The sequence below is a fragment of the Anabrus simplex genome, chromosome 1, assembly GCF_040414725.1.
Source record: "Anabrus simplex isolate iqAnaSimp1 chromosome 1, ASM4041472v1, whole genome shotgun sequence".
Classification (NCBI taxonomy): domain Eukaryota; kingdom Metazoa; phylum Arthropoda; class Insecta; order Orthoptera; family Tettigoniidae; genus Anabrus; species Anabrus simplex.
Window position 1 is genome coordinate 864,573,002 of NC_090265.1, and position 19,025 is coordinate 864,592,026.

General features: G+C 38.7%; 1 protein-coding gene across 1 annotated transcript; it reads right to left on the bottom strand.

The window, feature by feature from the left end:
- Positions 1 to 5,065: 5,065 nt before the first annotated feature.
- On the bottom strand, positions 5,066 to 7,924 carry LOC136857299 (transcription elongation factor SPT5-like). The gene has a single exon (XM_067135861.2). The coding sequence runs from the start codon at positions 7,922 to 7,924 to the stop codon at positions 5,066 to 5,068; it is 2,859 nt and encodes a 952-aa protein (XP_066991962.2).
- Between the last annotated feature and the right edge of the window lie 11,101 nt (positions 7,925 to 19,025).

Here is a 19,025-nt window from a genome sequence, read left to right on the forward strand (position 1 = left end):
TCATGTAAGTGTCAGCTTGCATTTGAGCGATAGTGACTCGAACATCATTGTTGGCAGCCCTGAAGTGCATTTTCTGTGGTTTCCCTTTATCTCACCAGGCAAATGCTAGGGCTGCACCTTAATTTAGGCCACGGCCGTTTCCTTCCTGGTCCTACTTTTCCCTTTCCCATTGTCACCCCAAAATCTGTCTGTGCCAGTGCGACCTCTAGCACAGAGGGGAAAAAGAAAAAAAGAACGAACGAGTGTTGAACACACAAGAGGTTAGCAAGACCTGACAAAGTTCTGTAAGTGGATTTAAATGGACGTCCATCACACATCTCTTAAGCTATGCGCCTACGATAAGGATTTTGCGTTATAGGCCATCGACCTCAGTTGCTAACATGGAATTAACTGTGGTTTCTGAAACTTAGAAGTGACTGTGAAAATGTTCATTGGGTGCAAAGTGATCATGCCAATATTGCTTGTGACGGGATATTTTTTTATATATTCCTGCTCTGAATTTTTAAATGAAATTAGCACTAGATATGTAACTAGTGATGGGCAACGCTCTCGTTCGAGACTAACATGACAGATCTCGAGACCGATTCTCCTGTGCAGTGATCATTGTGACGTCCCAGTAACTACGAGTGTAAGCTTGATAGCACCGGTATACCATAAGCAGTTATTGTGTGAAATAACCTTCTAATAAGGCAACGTGTGAGCCAATAAATGTTGTCAAATGCCCGAAAAAAGTAGTGAATGCTCAACTACTAACCCCTTAATACTATTAACGAAAGTGAAAACAGAATGTCAGTATCTTAAACTGTTCACGACTTATTTGAGGTAGACATCTTAGCTGAATAACCCTGTATAATTTCTGAATAGTTGTAATTGGATGTACGCCTACCTGGATACTAGGGGCGTGCAATATTCGAACTTGAGATGAGGCAAGATGTGCCTTGCTGCATATGCAACCACCATTACGCATGAGTGGAACGTGTAATCTAAAATACCTGAGTTTGCTGTAATTCATTCGACAGGGGTGATGGGCAATGCTCCCGAGACAGGTTATCCTGTGCTGCGATCAGTGCGACGTCCCATTTACGAGTGCAAGCTCGATAGTATATCTTAAGCAGTTACTACGTGAAATAACGTTCTCATATGGAAACGTGTGAGCCGATACATTTTGTCAAATGCCTCGAAAAGTAGTGCATGCTCAACTATGAACCCCTTAATACCATTAACGAAAGTGAAAGCAGAATCAGTATCTTAAACTGTTCACGATTTATTTGAACCCTGTATAATTTGTGAGTAAATGTACATAGGATGTGTACCTACCCGGATACTTCTTCTTAAGACACCATCTCCATACGTTGGTTGGCGATTCACGTAGCCAGCTCTGATCTTGACAATGCAACATGGAACGCTTCTACTGATGTACATCTGTGCCATCTTCGAATGTCCTTTAGCCATGAATTTCTCCGTCTACCAACGGACCGTTTCTTTTGTATATTTCCTTCATTAATTAGCTGCAATAATCGATACCACTCGCTCCTCATAACATGCCCTGAGTATTGTTTACCTTTGTTTTATAATAAGTAACTGTTCTTTTTTACTTTTTCACCTGATGAAAGACCTCGGCATTTGAAAATTTTAATATCTAAAGAGACCGCGATAGAGATAATTTCAAAGGTATCTATACGTTTTTCAGTTCTTAGATCCAGGGTCCAGCTTTCACATCCGTATAGGAGAATATGTATCAGCGGATCATGCGGATTCGTAGCTGCAGACAAATCTGACCTTGCAAAGAATTTCTCATGTTTCCTGGCCTGCTCAATTTTATTTCTTGTTTGAAATCACCTTGGTCGTTCAGCATGGTGCCCAAGTATTTGAAGGACACTTTCTCTACTATTATGACCTTTCATTGTGAGATTTGCTCGTATTAACTGTTTAGAAATACTCGACGGGTGCATTATTCAAACTTGAGATGCGGCAAGATGTGTCATGCTGTATATGCAACCACCATTACGCACGAGTGCAACGTATAATCTAAAATACCTGAGTTTGCTCCAATTCTTTCGACAGGGTTGATGGGTAATACTCTCGAGAACCTATTCTCCTGTGCTGCGAGCTGTGCGACGTCCCAGTAACGAGTGTATGCTTGATAGTACATCATCAGCAGTTCTCATATTGAAACGTGTGTGGCGATAAATTTTGTCAAAAGCCTAGGAAAGTAATGCATGTTGAACTTTGAGCCCCTTAATACCATTACGAAAGTGAAAACAGAATGTAAGTATCTTAAACGATTCATGAGTTATTTCAGGTGGACATCTTAGCTGAATAACCTTTAATAAAGTAACTGTAGATAGGATGTAGCCCTACCTACCTAGATACCTCGCAATTGTTGTCGACTGGGCAGCTTCGTGTGATGCAGACCGGGCCGAATGTGTTCTGTGATGATTCCCCTTCATCGATGTTATGTGTTTTAAGTGCCAGGATCATCCTAAAACTATTTCTGCTGACGTATTTTATTTCTTTTGAACAAACACCACAACGGGCTGTGCTACGTGGCATCTCTTCTAAATAACCGTCATCCACGACTTACGTTGTGTTTCGGACATCGTCTTATAAAGTTGTCGCGTACAATTAGACACAATTACACATTCCACCGTCACATACCGAAGTAGCTAATTATGACGCGAATACGCCACCGAAACATCGGTAAACACAAGCAGCGATCATATGATATTGAATGCGGGGTCTGATAACGATGCTCACTTACCTGTCGAAAGAATTGGAGCAAACAGGAATTTTAGATTACACGTCCCGCTCATGCGTAATGGTGGTTGTATATGCTGCAAGGCGCATCTCCCCCTTCTCGAGTTCGATTAATGTATCCAGGTAAGTGTACCTATAGTAGCCTACTCATTCGTGTACTTATCGCTGCATACAATGCCATGCGTATCCTTTATAATTATGTTATACTGTGTCAAAAGAGACCTCGGTAGAAATTATAGAAATGAACGCCCTAGTCGCTTGTTGATACGTATTTAGGGAAAGGAGAAGGCCCATGGTTTGCTATTGGCGTACTCGGCACAAACAACATTCATCTACATCTACCTGTAGGCCTACGACACGCTACTCGTCACAATGCGGGGACAACTCTCTCGAGATCTCGCGAAATTTCTCGCGAAAATAGTGCCTGCGCTAGTCTCGAGGAATCTCGATACCTCGTCCCAGACTGCCCATCATTGTATGTAACACAGAATTGGAGTACGATTCATTTGAAGCATTTCAGGGTTTTTAAAATTCTGAACATTTATTCCTAAAATTAAACTTTAACTTTATTTATGCAGCTCTCAATGTACAATTTTATATGAGCAGCTGTGAAATTATTATTTGTACAGAGGCGATAGTTTGGTGAAGAAAAATACATTAAATTATTCACATTGTAAGTTATTAACGGACAGAATTGCAAATGCGAAGTTTCTCTTCAAACTTGGTTTTATATATATGTACAGGGTTAACTTAAACTCCACTGACAAACTTTCGGACGTTGTTCAGGGATACCTTCTGAATATATTTGTTTAAAGAACTCATGGTCTCCAATGGCTCGTTGTAGAGTAGGTAGTTGCATTTGCTTGACCTGTTGCCCCAGTTAGCTTTGTATCTGTATTGAACTAATAATAATAATAATGTTATTTGTTTTACGTCCATCCTAAAGGCTAGTTATTGACAGACGCCGGGGTATCGGAATTTTGTCCCGCAGGAGTTCTTTAAAATGCCAGAATCCAACGACATGGAGTTGTTACGTTTAAAACTCCTTTTAAAGTCATTGCAAGCTTTTTAACTATTGTGAAAGTATTTTCACAGAAACAAGGATGATAAGGTAATAAACCGAATAAATTATATTATTAATCTTTAATGAAACACCGGAGACCACGGGGCCCTTATACCAATATACTCAGAAGGTAGATACCCCTAAACAACTTCCGAAAGTTTGTCTGTGGATTTTGGGTTCACCTGTATAACTTATATAGGCTATACATTCTGCATCATACTGTACACATTTTAATAGTCATAAAAGTAAATTTGAAATGTGAGGAAATTATGAATTTAAATTGATATTAGAGGTGCAAATAAAGGCATGGTTAATTTAAAAAAATAAATTTTTATCAGGTAGAAAGCTGTTTTATCTGACACCAGAAAACCAACAACATGACAGTGTGCTCCGTTTTGGTTTACTGTTTCATTAACCAGCACCAACAATTTGAAAACGTTTACAAGTTTCTGCTGGAGTAATGTGGTAGAACTGTTGACTAATGGATTTGTCATTATGGTGCTCAGTGTGTGTGATTGTTTTTATCATCTGTACACTATTATGAAAGGAGCAAGTGAGAAGCAGATGAAAGTAATGTACTAAAGGAAAAAAATAGCATGTTTCATAGTAAATGGTATTACCGTTAATTAAGTATTATTTCTAGAATGTGTAAAACCATAGCATTTTAATGCAGACATGAGGTATGGGAACTTATGCTATCTATGACATACATAAGCAGGAAGATGAACTGCTGAAATTCCATTGCACTATGGAGTCAAGTAAGGCTTATCATTGGACAGTGTGTTCTACAAAAACCTAAGCTGCAGCAATATGACATTATTTTTAATGAATGGTTACGATTATGCAATTAGAGGGACTGCCCATCACTTAAGTTGATTCTGTTGTTATTGTTGCTTTTGTATTTGTGTTTTATCCATTGAAGTTTTATTGCAGTCTCTACATCTTATTTGTAAGTGCTGAAATTAGAGATGATGATTAAACATAGTCCCAAAGAACAATTTGTCCTACACTTTGGATTGTTTTGCGATTCATATAGGAAAATTACATTTGTTGTGGAATCTTAAGTTAACATAACACTTTTTATGATCATTTAACGGAGTAATTTTGGGTTGAAACATAGACACTATCTCTCATTTTTTAATCCAGTGTCATAACTAATCTGTGTTTTAAGATATAAGTTATCATAAGTTGAGTATAACAAACAACAAATACCGTACCTGTCAAACTATAAATCTAAGAAAGGTATTACATTTCTTGAGTGGAATGTATACAACATAAAAGTTGTAATGGTATCAGTTTCATTTCACCACTTGGTCCTAATTTAACGACACCATCTTGGTTATCAATAGATGACAGTGTTCCAGTCTTATTCTTATCTTCACCCCCAATCACCTGGACAGAATCACCTTGGTGTGGAACAACAGGACACAACTTCATTCCTGAAAGTGTTACTTCAGTTGATTCACCTGCCAGTCTAAGCAGACACTGCCCAGATGCTGTAGAAACAGTACGTATAATACCAACACGATTGTGTAGCTTTCTATCCTCGTAATTTTCTCGAATTCTCACCATTAGACCTGGTGACAGCCATTCTTGTCCCTGATACAAAGATTCCTGCAGAACAGGAGATGATGCACAACTTGAAGTATATGTTAGACATGGGCTGATAATTGGCATATAACCAAGAGGTGTGCCTTCGTAGCTTGGCGGAGAGATAATATTATGGTATGTGTAGTAAGAGTTAGGAGTACCAGTGACGCTGAAGTTGCTTGTTCTTTGTGAAGGAAAATTACTTCCTGTACCAGAAGGAGCGAAAGGATCCCAGGCACTTGAAATGCTGTACGATGGAGTTGCATGAGGTGTACTCCTAGCAGCATCATAGATAGGTGTCTGTGATCCATGCATGGGTGTTCTACGGTCATCATGGGGTGTAGTGCCTCCTTGTGAGTAGTAACCAGCAAGAGGTGTTGTCTCACGTGAATGTGTTGTGATAGTTGCTACGCGAGACTTATCTACAGAAATCATTTGGCATGTGGAATGGAGTTCTATACGGAACGTAGTGTCTGTTGAATCTTTCACAACTCCAATGTTTCCTTTGTATGGCCCTCCTGTTATTTTAATTGTTTGTCCTATTAGCTTTCTGTCATAATTAACATGCCTGTCAGTTCGAGCAGATTCACACTCTTGACTAGAATACTGTGGTGAGAGTATTCTTCCATGAATACCACGAAACATAAATTGACTTCCTCCCACTAGCTGTAGATGTTTTGATTTACAAACGAAAACACCTCCATTTTCTATGTACTCTCTCGAATATATGAAAACGTTACTACGATATATATGTTTTATCTCTCCAGACTGCCCCAGGTGCGGACCATCAATAACCTTCACTCTGTCCTTCACTTGGATGTGGTTCTGCTCTGAATCAAGGGCCATTGTTTCTCGATGTGTGTTCCTCCGCTGGAGACCTTGTGGCTTTGCTGTTACAACAGTCCCATGCATATTAAGAACATGAAATAATTCTCGCTCCAAACGAATGATAACTCCTACAGTCTGTGGACCAAGTTCAACACAGTCACCAAATTGGTATTGGCCATAGGAATCAACTCCAGATGAGATGGCTGAGCAAAGCTGAAGATCATTTGGGAGCACTTCCAATTCATGCATACTAACATCTGAAAATAATACTACACGGTCCTCTGCCACTAAAACTACAAGACCAGTATCACCTTCATATTTACCTGCTAGAACTCTGACATGATCTCCTACTCTGAAACATTTGTGCAATTCAGTTGAAACAAAATTCAGAGTATCATTTAGTAGATGATGCCTAGGTTTCACAAGAACTGTATCCCCTTCGACAGCAACTACAGATCCCTGTAGAAATTTAAGTTCACCTTCACATACCTCAACTTCATCTCCTGGACAGAAATTGTGTCTAATATGACTTATATCCAGTAGTTTTATTTCATCTTGTGATTCTTCTCTAAATATTTCAAGTTCTGATAATGTAGGCTTCACTCCATAGATCATGAGACAATTTACAGTGATATTTTTAATTAAAAATCCATTTTGGTAATGATTTCCTTCAAAATTCATATAATCACCATTGACCACAACCTCTCCACCAACTGCTCTAATTCCATCAGGATTGAACAGTTTTGCAACAGGACGATTCTTCTTCTTAGGGCGCTTGGCACTTTCAGAATTCTTAAGAGCACCCCTTAGCTTTGTGTAATCTATCCGGGGGAGAAGTTTGACGCAGACCATGTTTTCTGCTGAATTGAATGAAATTACTTGTGCTATATCATCTTTGTATAATCCTTTCCTGACTCTTACCCACTGCCGAGGTTCAAGAACAGGTTGCTGTTTTACCACTCTTAAAACATCAGTCATCTCTTCAATAGGTACTAGCTGCTGTTGCCATTGGCCCATTCGAAGACTAGCAATGCCCTCAATGCTTGCCTTAATATGCTGCTGTTTGTATGACTCTAAGTAAACATAACCCTTGGCACCTTGAGCTACCACAGCTGACTTGATTTGTAGAGGGGTACTAGAAGGCTGATATGCTAAAAATTTTTGCATCAGCTTTATCAGTGTAGCAGCTTCTTCTCCTATAGAACACTTCACAATCCACAGATTGGGATCCTTTACTCCAGGAAGCAAACTCAGGTCATCATAGACGTCGCTGTTTTCTTCATCAACAATGGATTTCTTACCATATTTCTTATTAATATACTCTTCCATATCTTCAACTCGTGGTGAGTTACATCTGTCCAAACCTCGTCTTCTCCCTTCAATCTCCCATGCTGTAGGGCCATCTTCAGCGTCATGGTCAGTGGCCAAAGGTGGTTCTTCGACATCGTCTTCCCACTCCTCTTCATCTTCTATTTCATCATCTACTTCAGCTTCATCAATAATAAATCCAGCTCCCAAGCTCTTTCTTTTCTTAGCATTATGATAACTCTTATCAGAATCAGAATTTGAACTGATGCATGTGTCACTCCTTTGACTGTGTGTAGAGCTAATTTCAGAATTATCTTCAGCACCAGAATCTGAACTTTCTGATCCATTTTCTTTATCCCTTTCTTCTGAGTCTGACATTTTTCTTCACTTGCAACCTGAGAAAGAAGAAAAAAAAAACATGAGTTCTAAGAATAATCTTTATGAAATATGAGCATGATTTGATACTGCACTCTTGCCAGTGTCAGTTTATTTTAAAAGTGACCTTTCACTAATTCCTATTAGGAAGGTTGACATTACATTCTTTTATACATACACTCACTTGAAAAATCAGAGCAAAAAGTATTCAAAATGAATGATGCAAGAACATAGAAAGTTCGAAGACACTATAGCCAGGGATAATTATGTCACTGATTACATGCAAAGAACCACTGGGTGGTTCTTTGTGTGGCTTCTCACGGTAGCAGTGTCATGGTGTGGGATATCATTGCAAATGATTCCCGGTCCCTTGTATAGTGATCCATGGAACACAGACAGCATAGTGGTTCATACAGGAAATTCTGCCACTTTATCCCTTTCTGAGAAAATTCCAGAATGCCTTATTCCTACAGAACAATACCTGATTACATACAGGACATTTCTATGGACAAACTTCATGAAGTTGATGTGCTTCTTTGGTCCATACAGTCCCCAGACTTGTTGTGTGCTGAGCATGTTTGGGACAAGGCAACTTAGGCCAACATTAATCATAAGGAGTCTGGAGTATCAACCACAACGCTTGTAGCACGATCTTCCTCAGGAGCACATTGGGTGTGTCTATACAGCCATACTGCCGCGTGCTTCCAAGCTAAGGGTGGTATGACACTGTGCTAACTGCATCCTTAATATTTATGATACCCTACAATATAGGGTTGTTGAGATTTTAGTTTGTTCTTTATGCTATCATGCTCTGTACATGTGCCCAGTTTCATGCATTGCAATACAGTAGTTGCTTCAGTGTGTACAATTTTTTACAATTTTTCAAGACTGACTTTAGGGATGCTGGAGTAGTGTAACCAAGCATCAGGTATGACTTACTTATTTTATTTGTCTTCCTCTCTTGACTAGCTTTAACTTTTTTGTCATTGTAGGCTATAAAAACACTCAATTAACTGAGTACGGTATGTTGAAGTAGCAAACTTTTTTAAGAAAATGCCTGCCTGGTGACCACGACTGTTATGGCATCAAGTCTCTAGGGTCTGACACCTTGGTTAGCCGGTTCGAGTCCCATTGGTGGGCAAAATTTTCACCATCAGAATGTTGGCTGGCAGTGTAGGAGAGGTGGTGGTCTACAATTTTTATTCACTAGATGGCATGCCAAAAGCCTGGACAATTCCACACCTGTCCGCACAATGTTCATAAATGGAGTGAGGGCAGATGCTGTTGATGGTGATACATACGTTGGATGGGGATGTTAAGCCTTGAACAAACCCTTTGGTATTATTTGACAGGAGTAGGTTATGTGACGACACTGGGTTTCACCCTCTCCCTACATCATCGTCATCACCCAGATGTACAGATCGCCCATGGACATCAAATAAAAAGACCTGTACCAGATGAACCAAACATGTCTTCGGACACTCACGGTACTAAAAACCATATACTAAATTATATATATATATATATATATATATAAAAATAAGAGTTTTGTCTGTATATTGCTCAGAATTTAAAAAGGATGGTATTTCTGTATTGGTTGTGTCCACAGTAACAAGGAAATGCACTTTTTAATTTTCCATAATTTCTGTCTGTCTGTATGTACGTGCATCACGAGAAAGAATCGGTATGCAAGAATAAGTCACTACAATCTAGGCTATAAACAATTTTATTCAGACTGAGAGAAATGGTAGTGTAGGGGAAGGCCCCAAAATTAATTCTCAAATATGTATGTTATTAGTAGTCCTATCTTAATGAAAATCGGTATGCAAAGTCGGGGAATAAGTAGCTACAATCTAGCTCATAAATAATTTTATTCACCCTGGGTGAAATGGTATTTTAGGGGAAGGCCTAAAATTTAATTCTCAAATATTTATGTTATTAGCAGTCCTATCAATAAATTCTACATAACTAAAGTTATATAGTATTCAATTTCCAATCATTTATGCCTTATAAATTTTTGCCGTATCGGCTATGATAACAGAGATATTAATGAATTTGGATTTTTGTTGCCAAGTCCATATCAGCGCCAAGTCATGAGAAAATGAATTAACAGAACTTAATGAAAATTTGTATGTTAAGTCGGGGAATAAGCAACTACACTCTGCATTAAAAATAATTTTATAAGACGCCCTAATATCACAGAGTCAAAAGAAAACTAAAAATGAAGTCCTAGTATATAGAAAGCTCATAAAATTGATCAACAATAACATTACATTGACCACTGTTTGTTGTGATGTGCTTTGTGTCTTCTGTTGCCACTCATCTCCGATAGACAGGATTACTGCTGCATACCGAGTATTCTTTTTTAATTTGCCTTACGTCGCACCGACACAGATAGGTCTCATGACGACGATGGGATAGGAAGGGGCTAGGAGTATGAAGGAAGCGGCCATGGCCTTAATTAAGGTACAACCCCAGCATTTGTCTGGTGTGAAAATGGAAAACCACGGAAAACCATCTTCAGGACTGCCGACAGTGGGGTTCGAACCCGCTATCTCCCAGATGCAAGCTCACAGTTGCGTGCCCTTAACCACATGGCTAACTCACCAGGTCATACCGAGTAGGTCTATAACAGCCTGCCTGAATATTGGCGGGAAGTAGCTGGGGATAATTTTCTTCTTTAGCATGCCATTCCTCTGGTTCATAAAATTTCTGATACTACTGGTATGTAACACACTGATTCATCATAGCATTTGAGCTATTCCATCCCTACTCTGAGGCACTGATTCAATTGGAATGAGCAGTGTGCATAATTAACAGAATAATGGCAAAGGAGTGTTCATGGCTGTCTGCGGCCTGGTCATTCCAGCACTGGAACTTTGGACTGTTAGACTGTTGGCACCGTAGTACTGTTTGTTAAAAGTGATAAAATGTGCGGTTTTTCATTTGATTGAGAATTTTATATGATAACATTGCTTTTAATCGCTACATTTCTACTGATGATTTTGTAATGACCTATGTTAATCACAAAGACAGTCTTTCTGAGAATCCCATAGCAAATCACAGGTACATCAGCTAGTAAATATATAAGCAAAAGTGTTATTATTGATCTCAAGGCATCAATTCATAGTCATTTTAAAATTGGGCCTATGAACAATGTTGTACGGTAATCAAGAGTTGAAAAAAGTATGATGTATGCATGATACATTTGCTCTGATATGAGAAACACGAAAATAAGAATAATTTCTCCATGATGATCATCAACTTTCTGCAAGAAGTCTGCGTCAGAAGATGAAGAATGAAGTTTTGAAAAGAGCACTTCTCAGAAATATTAAAAAAAAATACAAAATGATGTATAGCTCCTCAACTGAGGTTGGCATCAAGAAGGGCCTCTGGCCATAAAAACATGCCATACTAATCCATCTCACCTCATCACCTCACACTGTATCAGGAAACAGGAATAAGGAGCAGACATGCATACAAATTTATAGTAGCTGACAGGATCAAAAACTAACCAGAACACAGACCATCTAGGAAAGGGAGTCAGTTTCAGAATTGTTTTACATTAGGTCAGACATTTCCAATTAGGGAACTGTGATGTAAAATCAAGGACTGTCATGAACAGAAATAAAGTGATAATTCTTCCATTATTGATTGAAAAAACTCAGACCCATTTCTTGTGAGACATAGTGTTTATAATACACAATATCTTCTGGTAAAGGCCACATCAAATTCGTTACTTTAATTGTCCTGTTTTTCATCCTTGGCTTGTGACAACATGAAAGTGACAGATACAAGCAATGCTAGTACAGTAATATCATTCCATATACAGCCAACTCCTGTTGCGAATGGTGAGAATATTGAGTCGGTTAGTGTGCTTATTTCAGTGGGCTTGGTAGACTGCTATATATTAGTGCCTTCTGGTTCAGAAAGGTGGATCCAACTAGCCTTAGGGCCAACATACACATGAATTGAACGAAAGAATGGCTCAGATATAAGAATTCTTACATTTTTTTCACAGAATGAGAAAAAGGGCTCTTTGAACCTTTATTTGAAATGAACAGACATACAATTTTTATCCATGGTATAGTGTCACAAAATGCACCAACCACTATTATTCGTCTAATTTGCTGAACAGCTCTTAGAAGATCTTAATATAATGAATGGTACTAAGCATATTTTTCTAATGTGGAATTACTTATTGCGGATGAAATGGAAGCTCATTTCTGAAAATGAATTTGTATAATTTGTAACGTATTGAACAAATCAGAGGCAAACTGATATGATGAGCAACTTCAACCAACCATTTGTCTTATACAATGTTTGTAAATTTCAGATGATTGTGGAGATGTTAACAACTAAATTTTGTATTTAAACCAAATAATGTGCAAGTTGATTTGGTTTGCCTTCCATAATCACAGAGTACCTGAAGAACTAAAAGAATGGGTCAAACTGCTCTACTATGATCCAAAGAGTTGGATATAATAATAATAATAATAATAATAATAATAATAATAATAATAATAATAATAATAATAATAATAATAATAATAATAATAATAATAATAATAATAATAATAATAATAATAATAATGTTTTATGTCCCACTAACTACTCTTTTATGGGTTTTGGAGATGCCGGGGTGCTGGAATTTTGTCCCGCAGAAGTTCTTATATGTGCCAGTAAATCTACCGACACAAGGCTGACATATTTGAGCACCTTCAAATACCACCGGACTGAGCCAGAATCGAACCTGCCAAGTTGGAGACAGAAGGCAACTGCCTCAACCGTCTGAGCCACTCAGCCCAGCAGCCTGTTGGATTATCGGGTGAATTTCCTGTTTCTGTGCGAGTACATCAGGGATCTGCTTTCTTGCCTCTCCTCTTCATCATAGTCATGGATACCACCACAAGAATCTGCAGAAAACTGCACCTTGGACTCTGCTGTTTGCTGATGATGTGCTGTTGGCTTCTGAAGATAAAACTGACCCTGACCTGGAACAACTGTCTAGTTGAAGTTGGCCTATGGCTCAATGTAAAGAAAACACAATATCTCACTACAGATCCAAATGATTTGTATCCCATCAAAATCAGTGGTGTTAACCTACCAACAACAAGGAATTTTTAAGTACCTTGGCTCAAAACAATTGCAGTTGATGGAATCCTCAGTACAGAAATCTCTAACCGTCTGAACACTGTTTGGCTTAAATAGCATTCTGTGACTGGTGTACTCTATGGCAGGAAGATTCAAGGCTAGCTCAAGTCAAAAATATACCATTCTGTAGTCCATCCAGTTGCCTTGCATGGTGCTGAATGCTGGTCCTCATCAAAAGAAGTGGAATGAAGACTAGCCACTATGGAAACAAAAGTGCTCAGGTAGACATCTGGCATGACACTACACACCAGGTCACAAATAACGACGTTAGCAGACAATATGGAGTGGCACTAATCGTGGAAAAGATGAGAGAAAGCCATCTATGCTGGTACGGGCATGTTCTTAGAGCAAAAAGAGCAACAGTGACAAGTAGATGGGAAACAGCTGTAGAATGATCGAGGCAGCGTTGGCTTGACACTGTACATAAATTAGGCATACGATCAAGTAAAGTAGCCACAGAGAGCCAAAACAGCAGATCCGACAGCACGTGGGACAAAACTGCTAAGGAAGGAGAGGAATGTCCCACTTAAAATATAAGCCATAGTTTATATGGAACACATCTGAGGAGTGGTGTTAATGAAACAGGCCAACACATAAAACTGTTAATATCTCATTAAATATGCACCATATGAAAAAAATGTTACATATAAACTTAATGTCATTCGGATTGGCAATAACTTTTATTATATCTGCCTCGCTGGGTAGTGATAGTGTGTCCAACTCATGATCTCAAGTTTGGAGGTTTGATCTTGACTGAGTTAGCAGTGTTCTGAAGAGTGGTCAAAATTTTTGGAACTGATTGTCTTTGTTGGCATTTTAAAGATCTCTGGTGAGGCACTCATTGTCATATACAAAATTAGCTCAGCAACAGGAACCCTCCAGTTGAGTTCCATGTTTATTTACTAGACAATAACAAAATAATAGTAATAATAATAATAATAATAATAATAATAATAATAATAATAATAATAATAATAATAATAATGAAAATCCACAGCCTGTTTGCAGTCATTTGACCAGATCAGGAATGGAATGAATGAAGCCCCCATCTAGCAGCGAGGATAGGAATTGTGCCAGCTGCCGAAGCCTGTCGCACCCCTCTGGGGCAATTATTAATGACTGACAAATGAAATGAAATGATATTGGAGAGTGTTGCTGGAATGAAAGATGACAGGGAAAATCGGAGTACCCAGAGACAAACCTATCATGCCCCCACTTTGTCCAGCACAAATCTCACATGGAGTGACCAGAATTTAAACCACGAAACCCAGCAGTGAGGGGCCGGCATACTGTTGCCTCAGCCACGGAGGCTAAAATAATAATAATAATAATAATAATAATAATAATAATAATAATAATAATAATAATAATAATACAAAGTAATGTTACTGGTTTTACATCCCACTAAATTAATTTTTTGTTTTATGGGGATGCTGGGATGCCAGAATTTTGTCCTGTAGGAGTTCTTTTATGTGCTAGGAAATCTATCAACATAAGACTGAAATATTTGAGCACCTTCAAATACCACCGGACTGAGCCAGGTTCAGTCGTCAAGTTGGGTTCAGTAGGCCAGCTCTCACCTGCACGAGCTACTCAGCCTGGCATAAAAACCATGTGCAGGCAATTTGATTTGAAGCCATTTAGGTTGCCTCTGTATCAATTTCTCCATTTCATTTTACTTTACTAGATGACAGAGAAATGGGTCCCTGGTGGACAATCTATGGCTGAGTTTTTAATTAATTTTGTTATACTAAGGCCCACAAGATTTGGAATTTGATGTTCAGCGTCACCAGCGAGAAAACCTTGACTAATGCTGTTCAAAAATGGTCTATTGCTATGGCAACGATAACAGTGATTCCACATTTCAGGAAGCTATTGTCGCATTGGTTGGCTTGCTCTCAGTCGCTTTTGTGATATTATTCAGAGTGATACTGTATTAGTTGTTGCTGCTTTATGTATGTACGTGTTTGTTTCCTGAATATTATCTTCATTGCTAGTTCTTTTTTTTTTTTTTTTTTTTTTTTTTGCAAGTTAATCAGTGGCTAGTTGTACTGTTTTACTAGTTTTGTTCATCTGGAGAATTTAGCGGTCCTGTACTGTGTCTATAGTGTTAGTTTGAAGTGCTTCATTATTCAGCAAGAATCCATGGTTTTTTCTTTGTTCATTTGAGTGTTTAAAATGATTTCTAAATTTTAAAAAGATGCCAAAAGAATACAACTGGCAGAGGTGTGACCGTTCAAAGCCAGGGAAAGGAAATGATTGTGTCAGTGCAGGATTTCTTTGAAAGGGAAGTGGACAGTATTAAGGAAACAGGATCTCTTCTATTATCTTTCAGCAAAGCTCAGAAATGTGCTGCCAGAGCCATGGGAGTAAGCAAAAATGCTGTTTGGAGGGTCTCAAAGGAGAAATTCACTTTCCTGGTAGAGAAGTGGGTAGTGATCTATTCTGTATTTAACATGTGCATCTGTTGAGGTTATTGTCAGAAACAGATCAGTTTGTTTTAGTGATTATGAAATCTCATATTTATTGGCAATGGCACGTTCTGTTTTAAATGCTGAAATTATAAGCACAAGCTTAGGAACGAGTCAAAATTTGTTGAACATGTTTTATTAAACACTCAGCCTGTATGAAAGGATGATATACCACAAATGGAAGTAACTATGACAATGCAGCGTACTTTGTAGTTACTGCTTTCACCGCTCAAATGTCAGACTCCAACTCTCATGGGCTCAACTATAGGTAAACACCAGATGTGTCCCCAGAGGTCTTCTAGAGGTCGACATTGTATGACATGGAATAACTTTTTCAGCCCTTCAAAAATCAAACTACCTAACTCTGCAGCTTTGTACCCATGACTTTAATAATATGGCTATACTAACTGTGGTATTTCCTTCCAAGGTATTCCACACCCAAGGAAAATGCGGGTTAATACCTTACTAGAAGTCTCAGGAGGCTTACTCATATCCTAGCATTAATAACTGCTGTCATAGTAGACACAATACTATACCACTACAAAACCACTGGTTATAAGACACCCTTCAACACATAAAAGTACATGGGAATGATGACCTACAATGTCCTAAGCCCCTAAAACTATTCAAGAATACATCACATTGACTGACTATTGTGCACTGAGGAATTTCTGTCTCTTCTGCTGCCATTTATCTCCATCAGATGGTATTAGTGCTGAAGGGATTATGAAGATGTTTCTGCAAATCCACAGTTGTTCTAAACCTAACCCATCAATCATGAAGATGTTTCTGCAAATCCACAGTTGCTCTAAACCTAACCCATCAATCATGAGTTCAATGGTTAGTACAGTATGGTAATCTGTACATTATTCAGCAAGCAAGAATAGTAGTTTCCATAATGTGGACAGGTCATTAATACATAAACAATGTTATAATAAGTATTACAATTACAATAATTGTTAAACAGTATTATATCTAAATATTTTAGACATCTTCCTTTATACTCTTGATCTTTTGGCATTTAAGGGTAGTTTTACTGTTAGTTCATAGGAAAAGAAAAAAGACTGTTGGAAGTATTTAGTTTTAACTAACTTATAGCCTACTTAAATGGTTTCAAATAATCTCTTGTAACAATAATGCTTCTTTCTAAGTGCAGTTTAGAATCATAGTGTAGTTATTTTATTATCCTATTCAATATATATACAAATGACCAACCTACAGCCCCCAATAGCAGGAGTCTCTTGTATGCTGATGACCTTGCTCTAGCCACCAAGAGCAAAGATTTTGAATCAATGAAGAATACCCTTACAAATGCCTTTGAAGTACCGGTATGCGCTTTTTATTTGAAAAACAGGGACGTCACTCACAAGTTGACGATAGTATGGTGAGGAGTCGAACAGGAACACTGTGACACTCTAAAATATCTAGGAGTGATGCTCGACGGATCTTTCATTTTTAAGAAGCACTGCATGAACTTCAAGTCAAAGGTGTCCACTAGGAACAATCTCCTGAAGAAACTGGTCGGATCACAGTGGTGAAGTCATCCTGATACCATCCGAACATTTGCAATGGCGCTATGTTATTCCGCTGTAGAGTATGCTTGTCCTGTTTGGTAACTTACAGTTCTATGCATGCTGAACAGCTAGATGTACCGGTAGCTCTTAATGAAACATGTACAATTATAACAGACTGCTTGAAATGCACTCCTGTTGAATGATTTTACCGCCTTACAGGAATAGCACCACCTCCTATTCAAAGAGAAATAGCTGTCATTAAGGAAAGAAAGAAGAAAAAAGTGGGGCAGGAAAGAACCCGAACCCATCTTTTGCATGGGTAAAAACCACTTCCACAATGACTGAAATCAAGGAAGAGCTTCCTTAGAACATCAAAGGAACTCACAACCACCCCTGGAAAAGCTAGGCTGCAACTATGGAAGACTATGAGCTAGGTACCTTCCCAGTGGTTGGAGAAGAATTTCAGAAACTTTGCCCTCTGGCCATGACAAGGAATGGCTGACTTGGAACTCACTGAATAGATCGAGATCTGAAGTGGACAGATCATAGGTTAATTTAGCCAGATGGGGATATGTACTCTGATGAGAATATATATTCAGTGTAAATGTGGAGAAGTCCAGACTGTAGCCTACAACATTTGCTGCAATGCCAACTGTATCCAGCCTCCTGTACTCACGACGACCTTCATTACTCCACAGTAAGTGCACTGGAAGTAGCCAAGTTCTGGTCACAAATAATATAAGTTAATATTTGAACAGTGCCATATATGTATATGTTCCCGATACGGTAATAAATATATAATTACGTAATATCTTGCTTTTTTTAATTGTTGCGTAATCCTTTTGATAGTTCAGCATTTAACAGCAGTTTTAATTTCTGTTAGCATATAGTAGGATAATACGAAGCATGTTTTAAAAGTAAGTACCGTTTTAAAATATGGCCGCTGCAGCGCTTCGATCGTCGTTTAGAGCATGCGCGCTGAACTGACACTAAGAACACGACGAAGACCCAATGCGGTGGATTTGGTGAAAACTAGCAAAGACTGCCAGGAACTGGACCCAGGCCTCTTACACAGATAACACACATACAGGATGAAGCGTAATTCGCGCACTCGGGCGTCGCAGCGCGACTCCTCACATGCCAGCAATAAAAAAATGTATCTTACAAATTTTCGTCTTATGAGTATATCCGGTAGAAAACGGACGTTGAAGAGTAGCAATCTGGCAACACTGGAACCATATGTAGGGTAACTACCGCTGTCAGCACGTTCTCGTCGTGCTGTACAGTTGGCGCAGTGGGTAGAGATTTGGTTGGCATGCAGGAGGTCGATGGTTCGATCCTGGGTTGAGGCGTATTTTTTATTTGCTAATTTCCATCTGACATTACCTACTGTAATACAGTAAGACACCGTTTCTGAGGTCACATGTATCCTACATTTACAACATTTTGTAACGCTGAAACAACAAATACCTGGTTAGACTAATAAGAAATAGACAGCTGAAACAAATGACCAGTCATAGGACAGAAGAACTACACAAACAATATCACTTTCGATATGCTAAAGATGATAGCACAGCACAATAACACAACATCTACTTGTCATTTACATACTACATGTATAATAATAATAATAATGCTATTTGTTTCACGTCCCACGAACTACTTTTTAAGGTTTTCGGGGACGCCACCATACTACATGTAACATGATCGCGCAGATGTAGCACATTAGCACTAATACTGTCCATATTAATGGTCGCGTGACCTTCACAACAGAATACGTTGTCCTCAGAACAACAGATGCTCAAAGCGACCTCCCTGCACGTCCAAACATTGCGCAACCCGGCGGATCATACAGCTCTGGACCCTTCGCAGCATAGCTGTGTCCACAGTAACAAAAGCAGCATGAACACGCGCTACCAATTCTTCCACATTTGTCGGCGGAGTAGAGTACACGTGCTCCTTCAG

Excerpts from the sequence above, each read along its gene's own strand:
- LOC136857299 (XM_067135861.2), bottom strand. The coding sequence starts at position 7,924 with ATGTCAGACTCAGAAGAAAGGGATAAAGAAAATGGATCAGAAAGTTCA.